Below are 26,672 nucleotides of genomic sequence, written 5' to 3' on the forward strand. Positions count from 1 at the left end.
TATATCCGATAAGTAGCTTGTTATAAAAGTGAATATATGTATGGAGAAAATCATAAACTAAAATGTCTACGAATGTTTCCTCGTTACATCCGAGATCTCACTATATCCGTGAGTAATCAACAAGATCGACTGTAGTATATTTTCTGAAATTTAAATTGTCACGGGGAATTTTATGAAAACATAATGAAAATGTTTTTAAAACCCCAACCGCCCACCATGATAGCTGGAACGCCCACTAGTGGGCGGTAGGGACAGGTTGACTACCCCTGTTTTAGAGGGTTACAGTATTTGGCTGGAATATTTTTTGTCCAAGTTACAAATGGCTTAAAAAATAGTTTTGAATTAATTTTGGGATTTATGATTGTTGGCCAGTTCGTGTAGGTGTACATGCAATAATTCCATTGCCATCAAAATGTCACTTCAATGAAAAGTGAGGGTTACCTACTCCAATTGGCCTGTACAGTGACGACATAGTATTAACATCATGACCCCCACAAGGGGGGGCTGACAGGGCTCTAGCCTGGGGGCCCGGCGAGGCGAGTCGACCAGATAAGTGGGGTAAACACACATCACAAATTTGATTTAATAGTAAAAAAAGTCTCCTGAAAATTATGTGGTTGTACGATACAGTTTTTAATTATGTATCAATACTCGACAACTCCATAATTCAAATGGATGTATTATAATATACAAAAAAACACTAAATATACACATTAATTTTACCGTGTACACCATTTGGAAAACGCTACTGTAGAGCGTCACACTGCCTTTATCCTTAGCGATAGGTAGGGGGGCCCGCTTCACGATGTGGGGACCATGATTGACATATTATAAAATAATGCAACAATCAGAATGAACGTTATCTTTGTGTATATTATTTATTTTAGTAGATAAAAATTTTATTATTTCAAAACAAAACAATAATGAAACATGTAACAATGGAAAAATATTGACTTACATACAGTAGGTAATTTAATTCGCATTCTCCTTAAGTACTATAGAGGTAAAATGTACCATATTATGATTTTCTTATAAGGGTACTTGCGTATTATGCAGTCCAAGAAATTTCAGTGTTTTTTTGTGCGGTCCGACTTAATAAACCTGCCACATGGCAACACATACAAGCTACCAACTGCAAACACTTTAAACATAAATTCGACAAATAGTAATATGTCATACCAACATAACAAGGCATCTGATGTAACTAAACAATTTTATTGGTAGAGCGTAGAAACCGTGGATGCATAGTTTTTTTTTGTTCCAAGATGCCTTTGTGGATACCTCGCATTAACTATCGAGGTTTCTTCAAGGACTTTGGCACGCAAACTACTCTACTTGATGCTAGTCAAATGAAAATTGTGCCGGCTGAGAAATATGCTTTATTGAAAACTATTCTACCCGCATCGGGTATTGCTAATTTGAATTCGGCCAGGGCCTATGAAACCGCCTTGTAAACACCCTGGTAAATTCTTTGTAATGCAAGGTTTTTAGATCTCGCATCATTATTCTGGGTTTTTTTCAGTGTATTTATACAGAACAAGCATCTAATTCCTTGGCCAAACGGCCAACAACCATTACTCATAAAAAACTGTTAACATAACCTACACTCTGTGGAGGCTTAATTATATTCTCCGCTTATGATGATAAATAAAGAAATTCCAATAATTGGTGGGATGCATTAGTCTGCTTTTTTCCACACAATTTCTAACATTTTGGATACAAACGAGACATAGCTACCATCATTCCCTGTTCTGACTGCTTTCAGCTGATACGGCAGCTATCTAGGGTAGTTTTCTATCGAAGTATTAGCACTTATTGTAACAATTACAATAGGTTATTTGTAATTGTTACAATAAATGCTATGTTTTAACAGCACCTCTTTTGGCTGTGGTAAATTTTAGAGTGAGATAGACAGTTTTGACTGTTTAGACGGCTAACTTATTGTAATTATTGTTACAATAAGTATTAATACTTCATTACAAACCTACCATAGATAGCTGCCGTAGTGGCCGAAAGCCGTCTTGTGTATAGAATAGATGCGCAGAAATGACGTTGTGTGATAATATTTTTTATATGACCGTTCAGCAAATAGAGGGAAGGAAGTGATGTCATTTACGATTTCGACTCCACGTGTAATGCCTGCAATAAGGTAAAAGCAGTATGCTAATTTTGGAAAGCAGACAAATCTATTAAGAGTGCCTGGGGTTATTTGAATTTTCAAATATCAGAGCTTCAAGGTGAAACCTCTGATTTACTTGTTCAGTTGAGTTAGTTTTTGTTTTTTTTTCAGTCGATTTTTGACATTTCAGTTTCTGCAGTTGGTACTGTGTCTATGTTGCCATGTAGCATGTTATGAAAATATACCGAAATTAATCGGGCAGCATAATGCACCGGTACTTTTATAAATTATAAACAATTTACGAGGTACACGTTGATAATTCATACATAACAGCGTTCTACAAAGAGAAAATTATTATCAGTTAAACTGACATTAGATTTGCTTAATTTTATAATTGGTACATTCCGTTTAATACAAAATGAATCATTGAAAATAGTCAAGTCTTATTGATTTGTCTACTTCTTCTTCTTAGTAGGCGTCTCGTCTTCCGAATCGGATTCTGATGAAGACTTGGAATCGCTCTCGCTGTGTTTCCTTTTTCTCTTGGACTCTGCCTCTTTGTTCATCTTGTCTCCATTTGCCGAGGATTTGGTGTCTTCTTTCATCTCGACGTCACCGCCATTCTCTTCCTTGACCTTCAGTTTCTTGAGCCTGTGATCTTCGACGCTGTACGCCCACATTATCAGCTTCAGATGATCGCTGGAAGGGTTGCCGTTGTCGTCAAACAGTTTTGAGTCGCCGACCTAAAAGAATAAATTCAAATAATTAATAACTACAGACGTACAGCGTGAACAAGGCATAGCTCTCACTCATTGTGTAAAATCAAAGTGAGCTGGATTAGGCCGATGGTGCTGTCATATTCGACAATTCTCTTAAAGGCATTCATGACACGATAAAATTGACAAGGTGCATAACAACCTGACTCGCATTGTCCTGAAAACCATTGCAGAGGAAACTAACAACACGTTGTACCTGATTGTACAATCTCCGGTGATTGTATAGGGCAGGCATGTCCAACGCGTTGTTTGGTCAATTGCATTATAGGAATTAAGTCATGAAAATGTAAAACGCATGTAGGTACATTCAGTTGTAATATAGTATGAATACGTGTATTAATTAAGGCGCTAAGTACCAAAAACAAAAAAACTGACATTTTTATAGAAAAGTGTTCTACATACTAACGCCAATAACTTCAACTATGGTCTAAGTGCCTCAAGCAAGTCAAAAAAATACAGCAAAATATTTAAACTTGTCGCTGTTGTAAGTCCGTTGGCCTGTTTTATTTATAATGGTGTAAATAGCACTACAGTGGTCAACCTCATTCAATATAAAATGGCTGACGATGGTGTGTTGATACTTTCGAGTTCTTAATACCTAAAATTATAGAAGCTGCCGTGATTGCTTCACACTGTAAAACCACATTTTTCAAAAGGTCTGGTTCATGAAATTTTACTGCAATGACTCGATATTTTGTAACTACAGGCAATACTACTTTTTGGTACTTAGAGCCTTAATTAATACACGTATTCATATTATTTCATTGAGATGAGAAGGGGAAACCATTCAACACTAACCTCAGCAACCTACCTCCCAGTGGCGATGGGTAGAGGTAGGCTGTTAAGATCGGCCATAAATAGTGCACACTTCTCAATTCTCAAAAAATACTTGTCCATTTATAAAATATCCAAAATTCTGCCATTAAATCACACATTATTTTGGATATTTTATAGATAGAATGATATATTATTTTATCTATTATGGTTTGGGTAGGGTTTAATTGATTTTAAAAAACCTACAAATATCATGTGTAATAAACGAAAAGAAATAAGCATGACTGAAAAATTGTGCACTATTTTGTCGAATCGCCCATAGGAGACCAAAACCATTACGGTTTGGTTTAGGCAGGTTTTAATTGATTTTTAAAAACTAACTAACACCATCTGTAAATAATTGTAGTCTTAGTTCAATGAAAATAAAAACATATGACTGACAAAGTTTAGTGTGCACTATTTATGTTGGATCTCAACAGCCTAACCCCACCCTTCGCACAGTGCTACCTCCAACCTTTGGCACTGGTATGTGATAACTGCTCCCAATTTTTTAATTACTTCATATCGAGGGTATACTGACAGAAAGCATTAACTCATTAAAACAAGTTCTGAGATAATTGCAAAACGGACTTTAATTTTTTTTTCAAAGCGTTGTCCCATGTAGTTTTTTTTATGATTTAAAAACATTTTTTCTACATTATAAAGACTACCCTTTATGGAAAACACAATATACGACATGTTACAAGTCCTGTATTTTGTATACACAGAACGCATTAGGTCATTATCATGCTTTCTATCAGAATAAAAAAATAACAATATAATTTAATAATGTTTCTATTTTCTCGCCATTATATCCTATGCCTTTGTGCGTTTTACCAGGACGTAGAACGTAAAATTGTATACATTTTGGCATTTAAAACAGAAAAACGGCAAAAACTGAAATAATGCGTTCTGTCAGTATACCCTCGATATACTAATATAATCCTCAGTAGGTACCTCGATTGTTATATTATAATGACTCTTGTTATAAATGAGTATTTCTCCAGTAAAAGTAAAAATATGACAATTAAAATAATACCTTTTTCTTCAGTCCTTCCAGCTCTTTATTCCTCACAATGTCCCACGAAATTCCGTCGGATGTCTTGTCGACAACGGTCCTAAGCTTCTTGTATTCTCCATGGACAGTCTTGTAAGCCGCAATGAAATTATCGCAGCGGGATCCGAACGAGAGGTTTCTCTGCTTGGCGAGCGCTGCGCAGGACTCCACCACGGACAGCGGAAGGTACGACATATTCTTTTTTGACATGTTCATTTTGTCAAAGTCGTCCAAGAAATTTTCGAACACTTCCATCGCGTCCTTGATGCATTGAACCTTGTCTTTGTCCCTTGTACCTAAAAACAACGAAACCAAAGAGTAATATTATCATTTCTTGACATTTGCTACAAGGATTGAAGTCAATTGGGATGGGACTTGTACCCACAACCATTGCAATCCAGGCGTTAAGCTTTAGTGGTTAATCTAATAATATCATTCGTAATTTATAAATTATCTTGCATAATATGTTTTGTCTTTTTTTTTCGATTTATCTGTAACCCATGAGCGTAAACATAATAAATATACATAATTTGAAAACACCTCAGATATATACCTACTAGAAAAAAAAAATACGACTTCCGACGGGACTGTGCCAACGTGCTATACCAATTATGCTACGGGCGTCCTACATAATTACGATGAAGTGATGTAAACGTGTGTGGGGGAGAAAGAGACAGGGAAAAGATGTATTAAATGGGGTATGGTGAAAGATACACGTAACTGCAAAATCTAGATTTGAAAAATAAGCTAAACACGAAAATAAAGCAATCGTTTATTTTAATCAGGCCGTGAAAGAAAACAAATGATGGGATACTCTCATAAAAGTTTGAGATGACTGAGAATGATGACAGGCGGCACTACCACCTTGTATTTTTCTGGTATATACACCGAATGAGTTGAATAGACCCTGTTTTTAGGAATTTATGGGATTTTAGGACAGATGTAGGACTAAGCCACATCCAAGAACGTTGACAGATAGCACTGTCACCTGATAAATTTTTATCTAGTTCCATATAAATATCTTCCAGCCATTTGTTGAAAAGGCCTGCAAGTGTTCTAACCCCACAAAGGATATACTCCGATTGAGGACCAACTATAATAAGAATGTAATAACTCACATGTCAAAACCCGCTTGGCTCTGCCCACCAGTCCTTTGACGGCCAGCTTCTGGTAATCGGGATCGCGCCCATCCAGCAGTTTGATGGTCTCCAATGCCTTATCTTTATCCTTGAAGCCCAGTCCTTGGACGGAATCGGACGGAGCGTCATCTTTGGACTTTTCTTTTTCCTTCTCTTTTCTATCGTCGCTCTTGTCTTCGCCCTCGCTGCTGGAAGACTTCTTTCTTTCTTTTTCTTTCTTGGAGGAAGAAGAGGACGATGACGATTTCGAGCCGGATTTGGGAGGATTGTCTTTCTCGTAGTTCTGCAGCCAGTCCTCGAACACGGCCATTGCTTCTTTGATGTTCTTTAGTTTGTCTTCTGCTTTTGTTACTGTGGAAAATGAAAAAAGAAAGCGTGTAAATCCCAATAGAATAGCAAAAATCCCAGAATCTTGGTTACTGAATGAAAATATACATATTTTTCCAACAATAACTTGCTTTTCCCTCCACCAACCGTTATGCAGGTGTATATGGTGGTGTAACTAACGTTAGGGGCTCTTCAAAGTTGTGTCGAAAATGTTGCAGGAGTAACTTCCCAAGACCTTGGTCGGCATGCACTAGAGCAGGGATGGCGAACCTATAGTACGCGAGATGATTTTTGCATCATGCATGCATTTGCATGGGTCGGCCCTTAGTTTTTATGCGACACACATAATATTATCGCCCTGACCTCAACAGGCGGCGGGGGTAACCGCACTGCAACCCTCTCATTTTGACTGATTTGCAATCATTTTACAATGCTTGAGACCACTGTAGCGAGTTCTGGAGTCACTTTGTGCGTAAAGAACCAACCCAAGTAATACTCAAGGACTCGATATTTATAAATTTTGAACTTTTTTAATGGAATTGGTACAGCTATTTTATCATTATGAAAAACTGCTCGGCACGTTGAGACAGTCAAAAAGTAATAATTGGGAAATTTTGGCACGCGTACGTAAAAAGGTTCGCCAACCCTGCACTAGAGTGAGTGTGTTTCCTACTTCTATAACTGACAATAATAATAATAGTTACCGTAAAAAAAGGATAAAAATTACTTTTCAAGAGACTAAATAAAGTCTATATACGCCCACGATGGCCGAGTAGCTAACGCGTCGGCTAATGTCGTGCAGGTTCGAACCCTGGATCTGGCACACATATAGTTTTTTTAATATGTGTTTAGAGTCAGAGTATGGACCTAATAGATTAAACAAAGTGGCTAACATCCATTTCTCGTAAAAACAAAAATCTGTTAATACAAACCTCCACTCTGCGGAGGCCAATGAGGTTTAATTTTTTCGCTGCGCTTATAATGACATTCTCACAAACGAAAATCGTACATTGCCCACCTTCAGTTTTGGCAAACCCGATAAAAAATCTCATTGGGTGAAAACCATTCCATAATAATCAGTCAATCCCTCATTGGCTACATACCATTTAATACGAATACGAACTATCAGATAATGTGTATGCATCAAATTTATGTGAATTTAGCTAAACGCTTATCCAATATGGTCAATCAATGGTGGAGACCCATATGATTTTCTTAAGATCGAACATGAAGTGTAATGTTTGCCAGTAAACAAACAAAGAATGGTAAAGTGAAACCAAATATAATATTTACTAATTCACAAAATATAAAAGAGAGAACGCTCCATCAGCTTGGCCTAATACTAATAGAATCTCCGACTTGTATATGTGGCGAAATTGCTTGATGTCAATCATATTCCTCTGAGAGTATCCCCATGTCAATTAAAACGGGAGAGTTTCTCAAGTCGGTCCGATTCTCAGTTGGACTGGTCGGCCATTACAACTTGGTATCTATGGGGAAAATTTCTCAGTTTTTAAAAAGTTTGCGCCATTTTACAGCGAGCGAAAAGGTCTTTTCTCATCGAGGATCAATCGTAAGGTCTTGGGAAATTACTCCTGGGACACTCAGTACAATTTTTGGTGTCGTAACGTTCGATAGACTACGCATATGTCCATATAACGGGTGTGGAGTTTTGGCATGTGGTGGAGGAAAAGCAAGTACTACCAACCTAATAAACACACACATCAGCTATTCTCATATAATATATTCCTTACAAAAGTAATAGATTATATTGTTGCTTACGTGTAAGAACTCTTTTGGCTCTGCCGAGTAACCCTCGCACCGTTAGTCTCTGGTACGATTGGTCGTGGCTCTTCAACAGCTCTATGGTCTCCAACGCCTTCGCCTTGTCTTTGAAACCAAAGCCGGTGTCTTCCTTTTTCTCTGATTCTTTACCCATTTTTAAGATGTATTAGGATGACTTATTCTAAATTCTGAAACAAATAGAAAACACAATTATCAATAAGCGTCGAGACAATCTAATTGGTACCTGAATCATAGCTGTATTTAAAGTGAGTTAAAATTTTATCCCTACTAATACAAGTGCTAATTGATACATTATAGTTGATATATTTTTACGGATAACCAGACCCGTTCCAATGGGAGAAATCACAAAGAGACGTCCCCTTCCCAATTAAAATATACACTCATATTTTTTCACGTAAGGGCAAACCATGGCGTTTTAGTGTAAATCAGAATATTGCATACGAAAATCATGCCATCTCTCAGTGTCTAAAGGTCGACCTCGTAGACCAGTGCGTAAGGCGCTTCCGGGGCCCCGAGTTCGATTATCGGTGAGGTCACAATATATTATACCTGGGTGTATGTGATGGTTTCGCTTATATGACGAATATTGCAAGCCGTATCCTCTGGGAATATCCTAAAATGTGTACGGAAAGAGAAGAGCTGCCCATTCTGTTCAACCAGCTGTCGGGCCCATTGGAACGTTTGACCTAGTTACCACAAAGGCCAATTTTGTTGCATTAAGAAAATTTGCGACGTCATATTGCCAACGTGAAAATCTCTTCACTTAAGATTGTTTGGCAGTTTTATTAATTACTACGATTTTTAATATTGTCTCTACGTGTGCTCCTCTGTCCCATGGGTACTCATAACTAAGTCATGAAAATTCAGTCAAAGCATATTTGAGTGCATGGCGACCTCAGTCTCGGGTAACTGCTCCTGAGATATTACGTCATAAAAAAAATGATGCTTCACATCAAACGTAGGGTATCGTGATACGTCCGATTAAGACTGGGTGTGGTTTAGTGGTGCCATTAACTTCAATGTTTTTCTTATATTATTAAATACTGTTTCACTACACTGCTGTCATTGGGCCTAGTGTTAAAATATTGTATCTATATATAAAATAGATAGTTTTTTTACCACTCCTTAAGTGTTTATTACGAATGACTGTGAGTATGCCGTTGTGAAGGGTTTTGGTAACCAAGATATTAATAATTAAAGTTAAGTGAAAAAAAAATGGATATTTCGCCGCCCTTTAAATTCGGCGCCCTCGCGCAATGCACATTTTGCACATATAGAAAAGGCGGACCTGTTAATGACTCATTTCCGGCTATCGCAACAATAATTATTGTAATCTGTAAAAGTTCAAGGAGTCATTGAAATTAGGTGAGATCATTGTGATTTATTTTATTTTGAATTGGTTTTTAATGTTATTGATTTTTATTATTCCATCAAACTTTCACGTTTATACCTAGGAAACGAAAAAGAATAATAAAATTATTGTCGAAGACAGTCGCGTCCCTAGGCAAAGTGCCGCCCTTAAGCAAGCTAGGCTAAGTTGGTTACATGTAAATTGTACGTAAAACATTTCACCGTGACACAGTTCGCCGTGAGATTTCTTCTCGGAAAAAGATGACCGTATGCTACTATACGGTCTCCAATGTTATTAAGAGCGTACTTCAGTGAAACGGCAAATAATTTTCAACAGTAGGTGCGACGAAATTTCTCACACGTCGCCAATCGGAGACCGACGGTCGAGGTGTGCGCATGTCGATTTGTTTTGTCATGGCGTCGGATGAAAATATTCTTAAATCGTGTAAAGATGACTAAAAAACTTTACGTATGTACTTAAAAAAGAAAATATGACAATGAATATACTATTATTATTAGTAATATAACAATAAAAATAACATTAAATGGACGCATGTTTGATTTTTATGACAAATTATTATATTTCGTTCGACACGTGTCATTTGCACAAACCGCGCATCGCCTAGCCACGATCTTTTTAGACCAAGCCTGAATTATAGCCTCAATATGAACAATAATTCAATTTCCATAGCTTATTTTGGCAAAATTCATGAATTCAAGAATGAAAACCTAACCTAACAAAATAATCCAGTCGGCTATTTTCAAAATTTATTTGCTGCTTGCTTCCTGTAAAGTGTAATGTAAAGTGTAAAATGACAAGAACCGTGTTTTATTTAGACCTGATTTTATGTCAGTACTATACGACCCAAAGAGTTTGGACGGTCTTTAATATACGGCCATATATTTCCGATACAACATTTCACGGTGAAGTGTGATACGGCGAACTGCATACGTGCAAGTTTCCGGACACGAGGTTAGGTTATCTTAACAGACTAATACACCATAAATCTTTAAATTGACATATACACCATTAGGACATTTCCACGAAACCTACTCTCAAACAATGGCGGTTTTAGACAGGTTTGGAGCCACTTTTGCCAAAATGTTACCTATGTGATAAACCGGCCATTATAGCAGTCGCGAGGGGTGGAGGTAGGCTGTTAAGATTCCACATAAATAGTGCACACTAAACTATGACAGTTGCACTTATTTGTTTTTATTGAACTACTAATCTAATGGTGTTAGTTAGTTTTTAATCCCAATGCATTCTATTAAAATCAAGAAAGACGTGTTAACTGTGCAAATAATTATTGTAGATAACCGCCTTGTTATGGAATTGCTCTGAGTGATATCCATGTTATTTTAGAGCAATAAAAATAACGGACACTCATTAGGTGCCGCGTTAACTATAAGCCTTGCTAAAACTACTTAGGTGCATATTATTGCAATTAAGAAGTTAGTTAAAAATCGATTGCAAGATTTGTACCGGATAAATAGCCACCAGACAAATAAGAACACGAGCTAAGAAAAACGTTGTAAAAATATTCTTCTATCTACAAAAATATGTAAAATTAGGTATGTACAGTTTAATGGCATAATTTTAAATAGATATTTTATAGATAAACGAATATTTTTTGATTATTATCTAGTATCTATGACCTTGGGCAGAACACGTCATTGTAGTCTTAGTTCAATAAAAATAAATACCTACGTTTAACTGAAAAAGTCTAGTGTCCACTATTTATGTCAGGTCTTAAGAGCATACATCAGTGAAACGGCAAATAGTTTTCAACAATAGGTGGAACAACATTTCGCAGTCGTTGCCAATCGGAGAGCGTTAATCGAGTTGTGAGCACGTCAATTTGTTTTGCGATGGCGTCGGAGGAATATATTCTTAAATCGTTTAAAGATGACTAAAAAACGTGACGCATTTACTAGAAAAAGAAAACATGTCAGTGAATATATTATTATTACTAATATGACAATATACATAACATTAAATAGACGCATGTTGAATTTTTATGACAACTTAGGCCCGTTTCAGACGGGACACTGGTGTCGCGCTCGATATAATATAGGAGGCCTTTGTATTCGAATAAACGGGCCATTGTACGAGTATTATGTTTATAAACGCCCCAGAGCTAATGAGTCAATGCATAATTTCGCGTTATAAATTAGAACATAAAACTGGCTGCGGTAATAAAAACAAGTGCATCGGCGGCTTGAGAATGAAACATAATACGAAGTCCCCTTTATTCGAATACAAAGGCCTCCTTATTATATACGAGCGCGACACCGGTGTCCCGTCTGAAACGGGCCTTATGTTTTGTTCCGCATGCGTCGTTTGCATAATCTGCGCATCGTGTAGTCACGATCTTTTTAGACCATGCCTCAGCTGAAGTATAGCCTTAACAGCCTACCTCCACCCTTCGCAACTGTTGCCTGCCCCCGCGGAACTGCGTCTCAATAATCAGAGGTGACAATGACGATAAATAAACGATCCAGAATAATATTTTTGGTTTACATTCAATACCTATTTTAAAGCAAATTTCCCACGGCTGAATTTACAGTCAATTTAAGTTTGAGATATGTGGATACTTTGTGGTAGTTCCTAACGAGATAAAATCGCCGGTTGATAGGTCACGCATAGTTTAGCATAATCGATTAACGTTATTTCTGAACTAGCCGAAATGGACTTCTGAATCCGGCGCGATTGTCAAAATTTTACTCCATGGGAGCCTTTCTATAAATAATTAATACGATCACCGCCGAATATGGCCCTCACATCTTGAAGCGGGCTCCCCAAGCGAGGATCTTTGGCGGGCCCTCCTACCCATCGCTAGAGTTAAAGGCGGCTAATAGGATCATTGACATATTGTATTTCAATTTGTGTGTGAGTCAGGGTATGGACCTAATAGGTTGAGCAAGTGGCTGACATCCATTTCTCGTAAAAAATAAAATCTGTTAATACAAACCTCTACTCTGTGGAGGCCAATATGATCGTATTAGGATTGGACATGGTCGAAAAAAAATACGATCATTATGGGCCTCCACTGAGTGGAGGTTTGTATTAACAGGTTTTGTTTTTACGAGAATGGATGTCAGCCACTTGTTCAACCTATTAGGTCCATACTCTGACTCATAAACAAATTGAAAAACAATATATTGCGTACTTGCCAGATCCAGGTTCGAACCTGGGACCCACGACGCTATAGGCCGACACTTAAGCCGCGCGACCATAGCGCATACACTTTACGTTTACAGGATCGTTTTCTAAATGTTGTTTCAGGTAAAAAAAATAGGTGTATTTATAGCGACATTTTTGCATTGTTGAATAAATCCACTTGTCGAATATCGACACAGTTCTCAAAAATTGCATCACATAACTAGACATTTTAAGATGTTAAGACCCTACAAATAAAATAGCGCCGCAGGCGACTTTTTTCCCATTATGGAAAATTTGTGATGTGTGTTTACACAACTCACTTATCAGGTCGATCCGTCACACCGGGCCCCCAGGCTAGAACCCTGTTAGCCCCCCCCCTTGTGGGGGCCATGATCACCACATTTCTCCATTGAGAAATTGTAAAAACACACAGTTTTGTTATAACCATATCATAATTAAATGGAGTACCTATTACTTTGTGTATGTCAAACAGTTCTCTCAACTAGTTATCCCCTCTACTCTCGCAATTCTAGGACACACAATACCTATGACTACTGGAAAACAGGTGGCACTTATAAATAATTGATGCATCTGGGACAGGGAACACAAAATTAATGGGAACTGAAATACTTAACAGGTGTGGAATAACAGGTAACTGATCTCGAGTGTGGAAGAAATAGGATAAACATAAACACGTGTCACGAATACGTCATTCTAAACTTTTCCTTCGTTCTGATAACTACTTTCGGTTAATGCACCGACGCTTATTCAATATTGGTGTATTCGAAGGTTGCAACACACACTATTGCATGTAGGTATATAATGTGTACCTACTTCATTTTCATAGGACACTCACACATTCAAAACTCTGCGTCAAAATGTTGTGTATTAGGGTATAGCATATCTGAATTATATTAATCAGTCGGTTCTGTGATCTGGGCATTCAATGTTTGCTTTTTTGATATGTTGCAATGCGGCATAGGTATCTAAAATACATGGACATACCACAGACGTCACTGATTTTAGAATTGATCAGTGTTTTTTTTCTGTGAAATCGAAAACTTATATTATTAAATAGAATAGATAGATATATATAGAATTTTGTAAAATTTAACAATTTTATAGTTAGTTTATTTGGAGGGTGCCTTTAAATTTTTCTGACGAATCGATTACCTCATTTGCATGGAAGGAAAGCACCGTTGAGCACTATGCATAATGCAGTTTCTTTATAGTAGTTATAATCTTTTTTTATTGTATTAATAAATAATAATAGTACAAAACGTAAATCAATTAGAATTTAAATTCAAACTCCATCAAGTACCCTCGGTCGATAGTATTGATGATGGTACATAATAGGCTCAACAATAGGTAATTTTCAAAACGCTTTCGATATAAAACAGTCCAGCTCCAAAAGAAGCAATAGTGGGAAAATAAATGTAGGTACGAGGGTGGGTCAATAATTCCTTAGAAAAAAGCATTAAAACAGTTTTGATTTTTGTATTTTTTTTTATTTCTCAACATAATCTCCTTGGAGCTCAATACACTTGGTTAGACGTTTCTCAATTTTTTTTAAACCGTCAGAAAAATAAGTTTTCGGAAGGTCCTCAAAATAAGCATTTGTCCGATCGATGACTTCTTCATTTGAAAAAAAACGTTGTCCACTTAGCCATTTTTTTAAGTTTGGGAAAAGGAAAAAGTCACTGGGGGCTAAATCTGGCGAATACGGTGGGTGGTCGACCAATTCGAACTTCAATTCTTCAATTTTAGCCATTGATCGTAAACATGTGTGAACACGGGCATTGTCCTGATGAAAGAGGATTTTTTTCCTGTTTAAATGAGGCCGTTTTTCTTCAATTTTGTTTTTTAGCTGGTCCAATAAAGATGCATAATAATCCCCTGTTATTGTTTTTCCTTTTTCCAAATAGTCAACGAAAATAATTCCACGTGCATCCCAAAATACAGTAGCCATAACCTTACCAGCTGATTTTACGGTTTTCGCCTTCTTTGGACATGGTTCGCCTTTCGCAATCCACTGCTTTGACTGTTCTTTCGTCTCGGGAGTATAGTGGTGTATCCATGTTTCATCTACAGTCACAAAGCGACGAAAAAATTCATCCGGATCGCGTTGCATGAGCGACAACAGGGCTTTAGAGGCCACCACCCTATTGCGTTTTTTGTCGACTGTGAGCAAACGCGGCACCCATCTTGCAGAAATCTTTTTCATGCCCAATTTGTCATGTAAAATAGAAATGACGCTACCTTTTGAGATCCCTGTAACCTCAATTATCTCACTCAACTTTAATCTTCGGTCACTTAACACCATATCGTGGATTTTATTGATCATTTCTGGTGTAGTCACCTCTACAGGACGTCCTGAGCGTGGTTCATCCTTTGTTGATGTACGACCACGTTTAAATTCATTTAACCAGTTATAAATAGTTGCAAGTGAAGGAGCAGATATGCCGTGAACTAAATCCAACTCATTTTTTATTTCCTTTGCTGTTAACCCTTTTATATTAAAATGTTTAATAACAGCTCTCAACTCAATTTTCTCCATTTTCCATTTTTCCATTTTCCACAAGCAAATTTTTTTTTTAAATGTACGAGAAACACACAACAACCCGACCAATCTGATTGAAACTTCGCAGCATACTGAATCGGTAGTGCCGCTGCATGAAAACAAACCGCTTACAGTACTAGTCGCGCCACCTGTCGGCTTTTCTAAGGACTTATTGACCCACCCTCGTATAATGCAATATTATGTACTGATTTTATATTGATTTATTTACCCTTGTACGCCACTGTAATGAAAGATAAATACTCTCGCAGCAGGGTGCAGTTTCAAAAAAAAGGCGTTTATGAATCCCCTTGAAAACTGTGTTTTCTCTGTCCAGATGTTTGGACAGCATCGTCGAGATATCGACGCAAGTGAAACGCAAGCGGCCCGGAAACGAAACGCATTCGACCCGCAAACGATGTTTGGCGGATGAATCCGAAACTTCGCTTTGCCGTCTGCGCGCAGCCTTAGGAAAATCATGACGCGAGAGAGGTTAATTTGACATTATACGACTGGACTAAAAATAGATATTAAAAAAAGAAATATTATTAGGATATAGTCACAGTTTGAGAAGGCGTGGTATGTTTCTAATTCGATAGGAATGATGTCATTCTCAAAACGTATGGCTGACGTGATCATTATGCCTACATAAACATGACATAAGTCGGTATTCCTTACATATTATTACATGACAATATCTACTTATATACTTATATGCATATTATATACCTACGCACGTTGGTTCCATTTGCGTGAGTCGATTGTTGGAGTTTTCACAGGTATGCGAACCGGTTGTTGATAAATTAGAATTTTATAATCATTTAGATATAATTGGTATTTAGGTGGTACTGCAGTATTTAATTTGAGCCTGCATCATTCGTATGATTTAGGGCATTTAGACAATCCGCTCACGTGAAAAGTCAAAAAAGACGAGACTGAAACTCCAGTATCTAGCTAATGTATGTCAATGGCGGCTCGCTGACGTCAGTCTCTCAGTTTCAAAACGGTCGCGAAGAGACGCGACATACTAGTCTCACAGTCTCTCAGTTGCCAGTCATCCATTAAACAGTGGTACCAATATCAGTAGATTCGATGAAAAATCATATTTTATTACCAAAATTGGTAGCACTGAACTAAGCAAGCAACAACAAATCAAGACTTCAAAAGTTAAAGATGGGCGAACCGATTTTTAATTTAAAATACCTATGTGGCAGATGTTGAGAAATCTGTACTATCTATATAATTACGGGCTGCCAGAATATTCCCGTAAAGATATTACGGGAAAAACTTAGAATGAAGTAGGAAAGACAATGGATTTGACAGTTTGAGGTTATGAGATTATTAGGTTTCAGTAGCGCCGTGTGCGAAGCATCAGTCACTGGCCAGTTTATGAGTTCCATCATCAACCACTTCGTCAGATTTTAGTTTCTCCGTGAACGGATGGCCTTAGTTCAGCTCATAATGCAAGAAAGGTAGACGCCAGCACAAGCGTGGTCAAAAGAAGATTCTCAACCTCCGTACGTAGTTCAATGTCCAAGGCTTTGCTGATCTGATCCCACTGGACATGGTGGCTTCGCCGGCAGGCTCTATGAGCTTGGTCTTGCTACCCGTTCAACATATTTTCAATGTGACATGACAGAGAAAATACTGGATGCAAACCACATCCTCTGGGAATGTGCTAAAATGTGTACGCAAAGGGAAGAGCTGATCAAGTCGGTTCAACCAAGCTATTGTACACATCGGACCGTCTGACCCGATCGCCAGAAAAATTAGTAAGTATAGGAAAGAGATAGGTACTTTGTTGTTTTTACTATATAATGATAATGATACTTAGAATTTATGGTTTTAATTGTATGTGAGTCCTTCGGCCCCTTAAATTCGCTACTGTTAGTATCACAGAACAGATTAATAAATAGAATTCCGATAAGCTATATCCCAATACACTACATTTTTACACAGGGTTTTGAATATGTGAATGTGCTACGAAAATGAACCACACATTATAGACGTGAGATAGAGTTTGTTATACACCAATATTGAATGAGCGTCAGTGAACAAAACGAGAACAGTGTTGTCAGAACGAATGCGAACCCGTATTCTTGACATATGTTCAAGTTTATCGTTTATCCCATATTCTTCTACACTCGAGATCGGTTGCCTACTTCTACACACATAGGTATTTCAGTTCCCATTATTGCTGAGTTCCTTGTCATTATAATATACAACGTTTTGAGACAATCCAAGCATTTTTTTTCAGTAAACTTGGTTACTTGTTTACCTATATGGCAGATTGCTATAATTATCAATGGCAGTTGGTACCTAACACTGAATACGACTATAGTTACGCCTCTGACTGAGACATGCTCGCGTCATCGGTGAAAAAAGAAAATTCTAAAGAGCGCATCAACATAAGCCGACTGCGAAGTGAGTTATTTGCGTAACAAACATTAATAAATGGCTTCCCTCTCACTTCAAATTGATTTTACAATAGATACACTCGTTTTTTGCATTTGTGTAAACACATTGCGAGAAAATAACAACATTGACCTAATATTATATTATTGGTGTTAAATTTGATGGAATTGGAATTATATTTATGTTTGTTAAACAGGTAATTTGTTACACTTTAGGAAAGAAAGAAAAAACAAAAAGTATAATGTAAATTTAATTTTTTAAACCAGTTCCAATCGGTAGAGGTATAAATAACGTGTGACCAAACGTCCCGTTTTAAGAGAGAGAGCAGCCCATAGAAACAATTTAAAAAAAAATGAGCGAAAAATCAAATAATCGATAGAAAAAACACCGGTAGAAAGGGTCTTTTCATCTATTGCAGCGATACTCAACATGCGGCCCTTTAAGCTTTTATGTGCGGCCCGAAACACATTTATTATCAGGAATTTCGTATATCTTGAGATTCGTTTCGACTTTGACGCACAGGATCTGGTATAAGAGTGTTGCTATTGCACACGATTAATTTAAAAAACACGCATAATTTTTTAAATCTCAAAAATGTTTTTTAAAAAAGGGGGGATTTCATGATTTTTTTCGTCACACCAGTAGTGATGCGGCCCGCGTTACTTTAGAAATATATGTATTTGGCCCGAAGAAAAAAAAGGTTGAGTATCATTGGTCTAAGGTCTTTTCTCTTATTTAAGAAAAATACAGTTGCAAGTCGCAGTTATAATTACCAAAGTAAATTTTAAGAAGTCCTGTCAAGAATTTCATTCTAATTTGAAATCAAAATTGAAATATACTTCGTTCTTCAGAAAAATATAAGACCTCGATAAGATTTATTTATTTTAACATATTCATTCCCGTTCTTTTCATTAATAAATAAAAAAAACTATAAAGAAATATGCGTTTTTTGAATACACATACTAGGTACCTATTACCAATTCCGTGAAATGTTGTATCGGAAATAATATATGGCCGTATATTCAGGACTCGACATGGAACGGAACGCACCGGAGCGCCGTTCCGGCTCGTGAAATTTGTAAAATTATCGCTCCGTCTCGTGGAAAAAATATGTTGACCACCTGAGCTAGATAGGCCATAGAATAGAAAATCTGACACATTTATTTTTATAAAATACACATACGATTTGATGACTATGTAAATATCTTCAGAAAATTTGTCGAGCGCTCCGGTTCGTAAAATTTTCCATTTCGAGCGCTGTATATATTTAAGACCGTACAACCTCTTTGGGTCGTATAATAACTGATGTAAAATTCATGTCTAAATAAAACACGGTTCTTGTCGTTTTACACTTTACAGGAAGCCAGCAGCAAACAAATTTTGAAAATCGCCGATATACCTACTTGATTATTTGTTAGGTTAGGTTTTCATTCTTGAATAATTCATGAATTTTGCCAAAATCAGCTATGAAAATTGGATTAATGTTCATAGTGAATCTAATAAAATTGGAGACTGTTTAGTATACGGTCAACTCTTTCCGATAAAAAGCTCACGGCCAACAGTGCTACGGTGAAATATTTTACGTACATTTACATGTAACCATGAAATGCGGTGCCTAAATGACAGTTATCCCGGGGTCCAATAATTGTTCTGGCGTCCAATCAATAGTGCCAAATCGTTAATAATACTCTTTGGTGGAGTCTAGGGAACCTAACCTAAGTATAGTAGAGAACGTATAGTACCTATACGATCATCTCTTTCCGATAGAAACATGGCAGCAAAATGTGCCACGGTGAATACATAGCTGCTGTAGTCAGAAAATGTTAAAAAAAAAAATATCAATGATTTTGTGACAAAAACGTAGAGGAATATTTTAGCATGTTGATTCGGTAAGCAGTTCTGATATAGTATCGTAATGTTCAATACAGTGATGAACCCTAGGCAAAGAGCCGCCCTTAGACAGACATATAATGCCTCCCCTTTCATTTTACCACGTTTTTATTAGCTCGTATTCTTGTTTGTACGGTACAGATTTTTTCTTGTGCAGTACAAATTTTTTCTTGTTTGTCCAAGATTTTTAAATAACTTCCTGACTAGCTATACATTTGAAACTTTTAGAATATTTCAGAACACGACGACAATGCATTCGTTTAATACTTTTGGCCATCTTTAAGCAGAATTGAATTTATTTTCAGTTAATTCTGTTTTGTAGGTATGTTTCGGAAAAAAATCGTTAAAAGTAATATTTACTACTCACTATTATTGATTGCTAAGGGGGTCGTAGCAACTAAATTATTAATATACACGTGCGTTACTGTGGAAATCAATATGAAATGCCAAAATGGCATTTCTGTATTCTATAATATTTATTCAGTATTTCTATCAAGTACAATACAAAGTTTTTTATTAATACTTTATATAAAAAGTTCTTTTTATCTTGTAATTATTAAGTCTCAAATCACTGTTTATTAGGTGCATACTATCTTACTATCTTAAACTGGCAAATGCAACAAAAACCTTGAAAAAAATTACGTACTTACCTATAGGTATAAATATAGAAGCAGGTAACCGATGTCGAGTAAGGAATAATCCGGGATAAACAAGAATACGCCATACGTCGAATACTGACAACTGCTCTCGGTTTATGCATTGCCGCGAATTTAATATTGGTGTATTATACACACTATTGCACGTGCATAATGCGTGTTTCATTTTCGTAGGACACTCACACATTCAAAACCCTGCATCAAAATGTACCTAGTGTATTGAATATTGCCTATCCAGTGACGCCCCTAGACAAAATGCCGCCACATTTTTTTATACAGTATCTACTTTTTATCATCCTTTCTTGACTCCAATATCTAAGAAATGTGTTGTATGGATACGTTACCAACAAGATATATACCACTAAATCGAATTTAAATGCCATCTCTGCTCCAATAGACAATATTGCGAGTCTACGGTTTCAGATAGGTATCTACATTTAAAAATACACTTGACAACTTCCAAAACTCGCGAGTGACTGAAACCATATTTGGATAAATTTTAAATTAGGTGTGCACGTGTCATTGCTGTTCACCAAGAACGTGACGTCCAAGGACGACGGAAGTAAACTAGACATCGTGAAACCGACACAAAATCCTGTTAAAACTTTTATAGTAGGTAGGTACATAATTAATACATTTTGTTTCCAATCAGTGAGCTGATTTTTGTAATGGAAAGATATTTCCTGTATTACTAAGTTTAGGTACGAGTAGCTATTTCTATACTTATATACCTAGTAATTTTCCTCGATTTGCCGCCCTTTGGGTAACTGCCGCGCCCAAGCGACGCTCAATCTGCCTACCCTCACGGGACGTCACGTGCCTATCGGAATTATATATTATTATCTGTTCTGTATTATCTACCAATGAGTTAATCATTTCTACGAAACCTAGAGCGCGATGCAGAAACAAGGCCTAACTTAAAGACGCCAATTTTGGCGACCTACGTTTAGTGAGAATACAGAAAACCATATAGGTATTATTCTTAGTAGAATGCCCAAGTGGGAGAGAGAGAAAACGTGTGACGTGTTGTGCATATTATTCTTGAGAAAACAGCACTATGCATTACGCTTTTACTGTGAAGCAGCGATGGTTTTATGTAGGTACGTATAGGTCTGAGACAGCGCCATTGTGATTTATTTAAACTAAAATGTAGGTAATTTCTAAAGATAGTATTCATGCCTTAATTTGATGCCCCTAAGCAACCTATGGCCTGCCTACCCCTACGGGACGTCATTGGTCCAGTAAATATAAAGGCTTTTTTCAAGTAAATTATCCGTATAATATAGATATTGTTTAGCAAAATTCACGGGTGAAAATCATCCCTCAAAACACTCAACTTGTGAGAAGTACGTAAGTAGGTATATATTTTTATAATTTCAATATTTATTTTAATCACTTTATAGCTGGTTTTAACCCTTGGGTTTTTGGAAGCCCCCTTTTAAATTTTATGATGAATCGGATGTGTCATTTGCCGCTTTGCGTACAAGAAACGCGCCGCTGCACCATGGCGGCGACTACCCTTGGCGCGGCCCTGCTTGCCTCACACCGGTTGAGAAGCTCTGCTCTGGCCTGTATACCTATATTTTTTTTATTATCTCCACACAATCATGGTCAAAACAAAACAAAACACGACGAATTATTATATCTCACATCCGCTTCAGAACTGATATAATATAAAATTTATATTATATCAGTAATATCGCAATCGTAAATGGGTGCATTTCCGGATAAGTCCAACCTTTTTTTACACTGGCTACACAATCCGACGTAGATCTTGACCGCCGGGTTTCGTTTGACAATTACGAGAATTAATCGTATTTAGATACCTATTCACATTTCACTAAATATACAGTAACAGAGCGACCTTCCAATATGCCTGAAGCGTAAAGTGTTCAACCAATATGTGCTACCAGTGCTAACGTATGCTTGCGTAAAATTGAGAGTTGCGTAACTACGTAAATAACGCGTAAGGACCGCAGAAGAAACCAATGGATAAGAAAGCAAACAAGAGTGAGAGATGTGATAGAGGTCACCAAATTGATGAAATGGCGGTGGGCGGGACACATCGCACGGCCGGACACCATGGGCCGCCCCAAAACCCGCTGGATTGACGAACTTATCAGGTTTGGTGGAAGTACGTGGCAGAGAAAAACAAGGAACAGAGAACGCAAACTCGGAGTTATGCGGTTCTTTATCCAACATTTCAGACCCAGTTCCATGGCCCCCACATCCTGAAGCAGGCCCCCAGACTAGAATCTATGGCGGGCCCTCCTACCCATCGGTAAAGATAAAGACAATGTGTGGCGTTTTCCAAATGGTGTACGCGGTAAAATTTATGTGTATAGGTATATAGTGTTTTTTTCGCATATTTTAATACATCCATCTGAATTATGGAGTTGTCGAATATCGATACACAATTTAAAATTGTGTCGTACAACCACATAAGTTAAATATTAACATTATTGAAGAAATATACCGCCGCAGGCGACTTTTTTTAAGGCTATGCTTATATAATATAAAATATCGTGACTAGGCGATGCGTGGATTGTGCAAATGACGCGTGCCGAACGAAATATAATTTGTCATAAAAATTCAACATGCGCCATTTGATGTTATGTTTATGCGTAACGTTTTTAGTCATCTTTACACGATTTAAGAATATATTCTTCCGACGCCATCACAAAACAAATTGATGTGCTCACACCTCGACTGTCGGTCTCCGATTGGCGACAAGTGCGAAATTTCGTCTCAACCACTGTTGGAAATTATTTGCCGTTTCATTTATGTATGTTCTTAATATTAGAGAGATTTTGCGATGTGTGTTTATATCACTTACCTGGTCGACTCGCCACGCCGGGCCCTTCCTGAGCCCGGGCCTCCAGGCTAGAGCCCTGTTCCACCAGAAAACCACATGACAATAATTGCAAGCTTGACAGAAGGTCTCATCTCAATTGAAAAGGGCTTACAATTTTTAGAAAACATACGACTCCAACGAAGAACGCTACAATTCAACGAATTAACGGCATCGTCTGCTTCACTGAAAATCGCCACAGCTCTCAAAAGTTATAATATTCGTTATTTCGTTTGCCGCCCCTAAGCAACGCATGGCCTGCCTAACCGCACGGGACGTCACTGATTCTACAACGCGTCCACCCAAGCTTTTGGTCCGAATTATTTATCTGCTACATCAGAATGCTGTCAATATATTTAACAAAATTAACGTAGGTATGACATGTTGGGAACCACTCTTAATATTAATTGATAAAATCGTTTGTGAATGTGTTGTTTCACTTGGTATTCATCGCATAATATTATTATGAAATTGTATTCATGATAGGTATTATACGACACGTGTTTTGTTTACATTGTTAACTTTATCAAGCATGAATACCAATATCAATGAAGTACCTACCTATGTAGAAATGTTTAAAAAATAATGATTTTTAATATTTTATTTTTACAACATTAATTTTATTACTTCAGACCTAGATTATAATATGTAGATCGTTATAATATGAACTCTAAAAGACTTAATTATCTTAATGAAAAATATCGTCAGAAACGAGCATTATCAGGCTATTTTACGAGAATGATTGTTAAACATTCAAGAGATCACATAGCCCAGACCGAGGGCGTCAACACAAAATAATAATAATAAAAAAAATTACATGGCATATTATTAAAAAATATAAGATACTTATTTCGAAATTTTTTAATGAAACAAGATTTCAACCCAGAGCCCTGCGTCAGATGATTTCTGATTATAACAATCTATTGCAGTGGTCGACTACCTATATTATGAGATTGCATAAAAAGAAAGTACACAAAAATGACGTCGTAGTGTACAAATAAAAATTCATAACCAACCTGCACTCTATATTATTACATCACGACAACGAAAATAGACGATTCTAATAGCAACACCGGATGCACAACACGTGTTTCGTCGTTGTCAATAATTTAAAAATAGTATCCACTTTGTATTTGCCATGTAAAATATTTTTTTCGTTACCTACCTATTATGACAACAGTAATATAATATACGTATTTTTATTGTAATATCTGATATTGTGTAAGGAGAAACGTAATTACATTAAAATTAGGTAAATTTGATAAATCATTACATTCAATTTTATTATTATTACCTACCTAGATGCCGGCATAATCATATTTTGAGGTTATGTCATGCCATCGTGACCATTGCAAAATATAAAACTGTCAGGTTTATTTATAGAACAAACATAGGTAGGTAAATATAAAATAACTATGTATACGTATTGATCGCTTACCTTGTTATCAAATTCAGCTATTTTGATAGAATTCTCCGCGATGTAGGTAAGATAATAATTATTATTCACAACACTTCGCTTTTAATAATTATATTTATTATATTATTATTAAATTAAATTGATAGGTAGGTAATATTGTAGGTAATACTTTTATTATTATTATTTTAATGACAACACTTTCTATCACTAACTTAAAATTCAAATTAGGAACAATTCGATGTTTGACATTAAAAAGGGCGGCTATTATTAATATTTAAAATAATATTTCCGTTCGGCACATGCCCGGATTAATTTTATTTCCAATGGCGGAGAGTGAATTCACAGCGAATTAGAATTTTTCCACAGAGCGACCGTTCGAGGTTGCGCCTGTTCGCTAAGTGAAAATCAAAAATTTTGAACCGTGAACGGAGAGGGAAATATTTTTTTAGCGTTTCGATAGAATTATTTCTGTACTGACGAAAATCTAAACATTTTTTTTTCGCGGCGATTCCGATTTAAATAAATAATTCGAGAGGTAGGATACTGTAAGTACAATAATTATTAATATTGGGCTGCGTCTACGATAATATTACCGAATACCGCCGAACAATCGTTCACGTTGTGACTAGAGCAGTGGTTCTCAGTGACGTCCCGCAGGGGTAGGCAGATTGAGCGTCGCTTGGGGGCAGCAGTTACTGGAAGGGCGGCAAATCGAGGAGAGCCATTAGGCATATATAGAAATAGGTACCTTAACTTAGTAATATCGGAAATATCTTTCCTTAAAAAAATTCAACCCACTGGTTGGAGACAAAATTTATTAATTAACATAAAACGTGAGAGCCACTGGGGAGGTTGTGATCGAGAAACAAACTTTCCGAATTTTCACTAATTCTCAATTCTCAAGAAATCATGAACGAAATTCTCGAGAAATTATCATTAAGGCTAGGTATACCTACCTCAGTTGAAGCATGGTCTAAAAAGATCGTGGCTAGGCGATGCGCGGATTGCGGGTTCCGTGTGCAAATGACCCATGCCGACTGAAATATAATTTGTCATATAAATCCAACATTCGTCCATTTAATGTTCTGTTTATTGTTATATTAGTAACAATAATAATATATTCATTGACATGTTTTATTTTTAATGTAAATGGGTAACGTTTTTAGTCATCTTTATACGATTTAAGAATTAATACCCCTGTCGCCATCACGAAACAAATTTACGTATTGACACCTCGACGTTTGCTCTCAGACTGCCAGCGAGTCCAAAATTTCGTCGCGCCTATAGTTGCCGTTTTACTGAAGTATCGCCTTAAGATAAGCTGCCGACTGCAACTGGAATTTAAAAATGTAATTGTATTGTAACTATTTCTCAAGAAACTTTGAAGATTTCTCTGTAAAAAAGGCCTTGACATTGATTCTAAAGGGAATTTATTAAACATCACAGTTTAAAAAAATATTATTTTTGTAATAATGTCGATGTCTCGCGATTTCTCGAGAAATCGAAAATCGAATAATTATTCTCGAGAAATGAAAAAAAGTCGAGAAATCACAAGCTCTACTTGTGACCGCAAAGTTTGCTTACACATAATATGCGCGGGTTAATGTGTTTATTGTATGTGATTATGCACTATCGCTGACAATATTTAAATCGCGCTTGTTGTATCGACTTGTTCTCTTTTGGTACCCCTTCCACCATCTCTAGAGCACCGAAATAGGGGCACGTAATTTTAAAATACCTACGTATTAAATAGGAAACACAGAAATTATGTGAAGTGAGTTGCCTTCTGCGTGAGGCTGAAACAAGGCTTAATTCTCGAGTGTGGAAAAATATGGGATACCTACACTTAAAAACGTGGGAAAGAATGTGTTATGTTCAATAATATTGTTATGTCCGTATTATAACATGCGTTAAAGTTTGTTATGTATACGAAACGCACATACAATATTGGTAATATTTGATGACATACCAGAAACTTTGTATTTCTCTGGTTTTATGGCCTGACCGTAATGGAGTCATAAAATCAAATCTGCATTTTCAAAGTCTTGGTCCATGGCGACTGACTGTCTATTTCATTTTTATATTATCAATCTGTTCTGTGCTACGTTGGTACATACCATTTACAATAAACATATTGCGGTACAGAAATTAATAGTGCTTGTACACGTACATGGATTTACAGGCACCAATAGTATGTAAATTAAACTATTGCGATGTACTGTTTACAGTGTTTACACGCAAATCTTCTGACTATCTCGCCTATATAATTTTTCAAGCATAATCGATACGTGTTGTTGACGTGTGGTGCTATAGACAGATTTTACAAATTCTTG

At 36.7% G+C, this 26,672-nt stretch overlaps 1 protein-coding gene across 1 annotated transcript; it reads right to left on the minus strand.

Moving 5' to 3' along the window:
* Window positions 1-853: 853 nt before the first annotated feature.
* Window positions 854-24,402, minus strand: Ude (Uracil-DNA degrading factor). The gene is made up of 5 exons (XM_085940596.1): window positions 24,361-24,402; window positions 8,014-8,204; window positions 5,884-6,255; window positions 4,748-5,061; window positions 854-2,862 (listed from the first exon to the last, which is right to left on the minus strand). Exons 2-5 carry the CDS (start codon window positions 8,168-8,170, stop codon window positions 2,575-2,577), a joined length of 1,131 nt encoding a protein of 376 aa, XP_085796722.1. The 5' UTR covers window positions 8,171-8,204; window positions 24,361-24,402; the 3' UTR covers window positions 854-2,574.
* Between the last annotated feature and the right edge of the window lie 2,270 nt (window positions 24,403-26,672).

Source organism: Rhyacophila brunnea, unplaced genomic scaffold, assembly GCF_057557595.1.
Source record: "Rhyacophila brunnea isolate RB1 unplaced genomic scaffold, BYU_Rbru_1.0 scaffold_13, whole genome shotgun sequence".
NCBI classification, from domain to species: Eukaryota; Metazoa; Arthropoda; class Insecta; order Trichoptera; family Rhyacophilidae; genus Rhyacophila; species Rhyacophila brunnea.

Bases quoted from the DNA above. Each gene is read 5' to 3' on its own strand.
- Ude (XM_085940596.1), bottom strand. From the start codon at position 8,170: ATGGGTAAAGAATCAGAGAAAAAGGAAGACACCGGCTTTGGTTTCAAA. The intron at 5,062-5,883 runs GTGAGTTATTAC...CGTTGTTTTTAG, and splicing joins AGCCAAGCGGGTTTTGACAT to GTACAAGGGACAAAGACAAG. The intron at 2,863-4,747 runs GTATTATTTTAA...TTATTCTTTTAG, and splicing joins TGGAAGGACTGAAGAAAAAG to GTCGGCGACTCAAAACTGTT.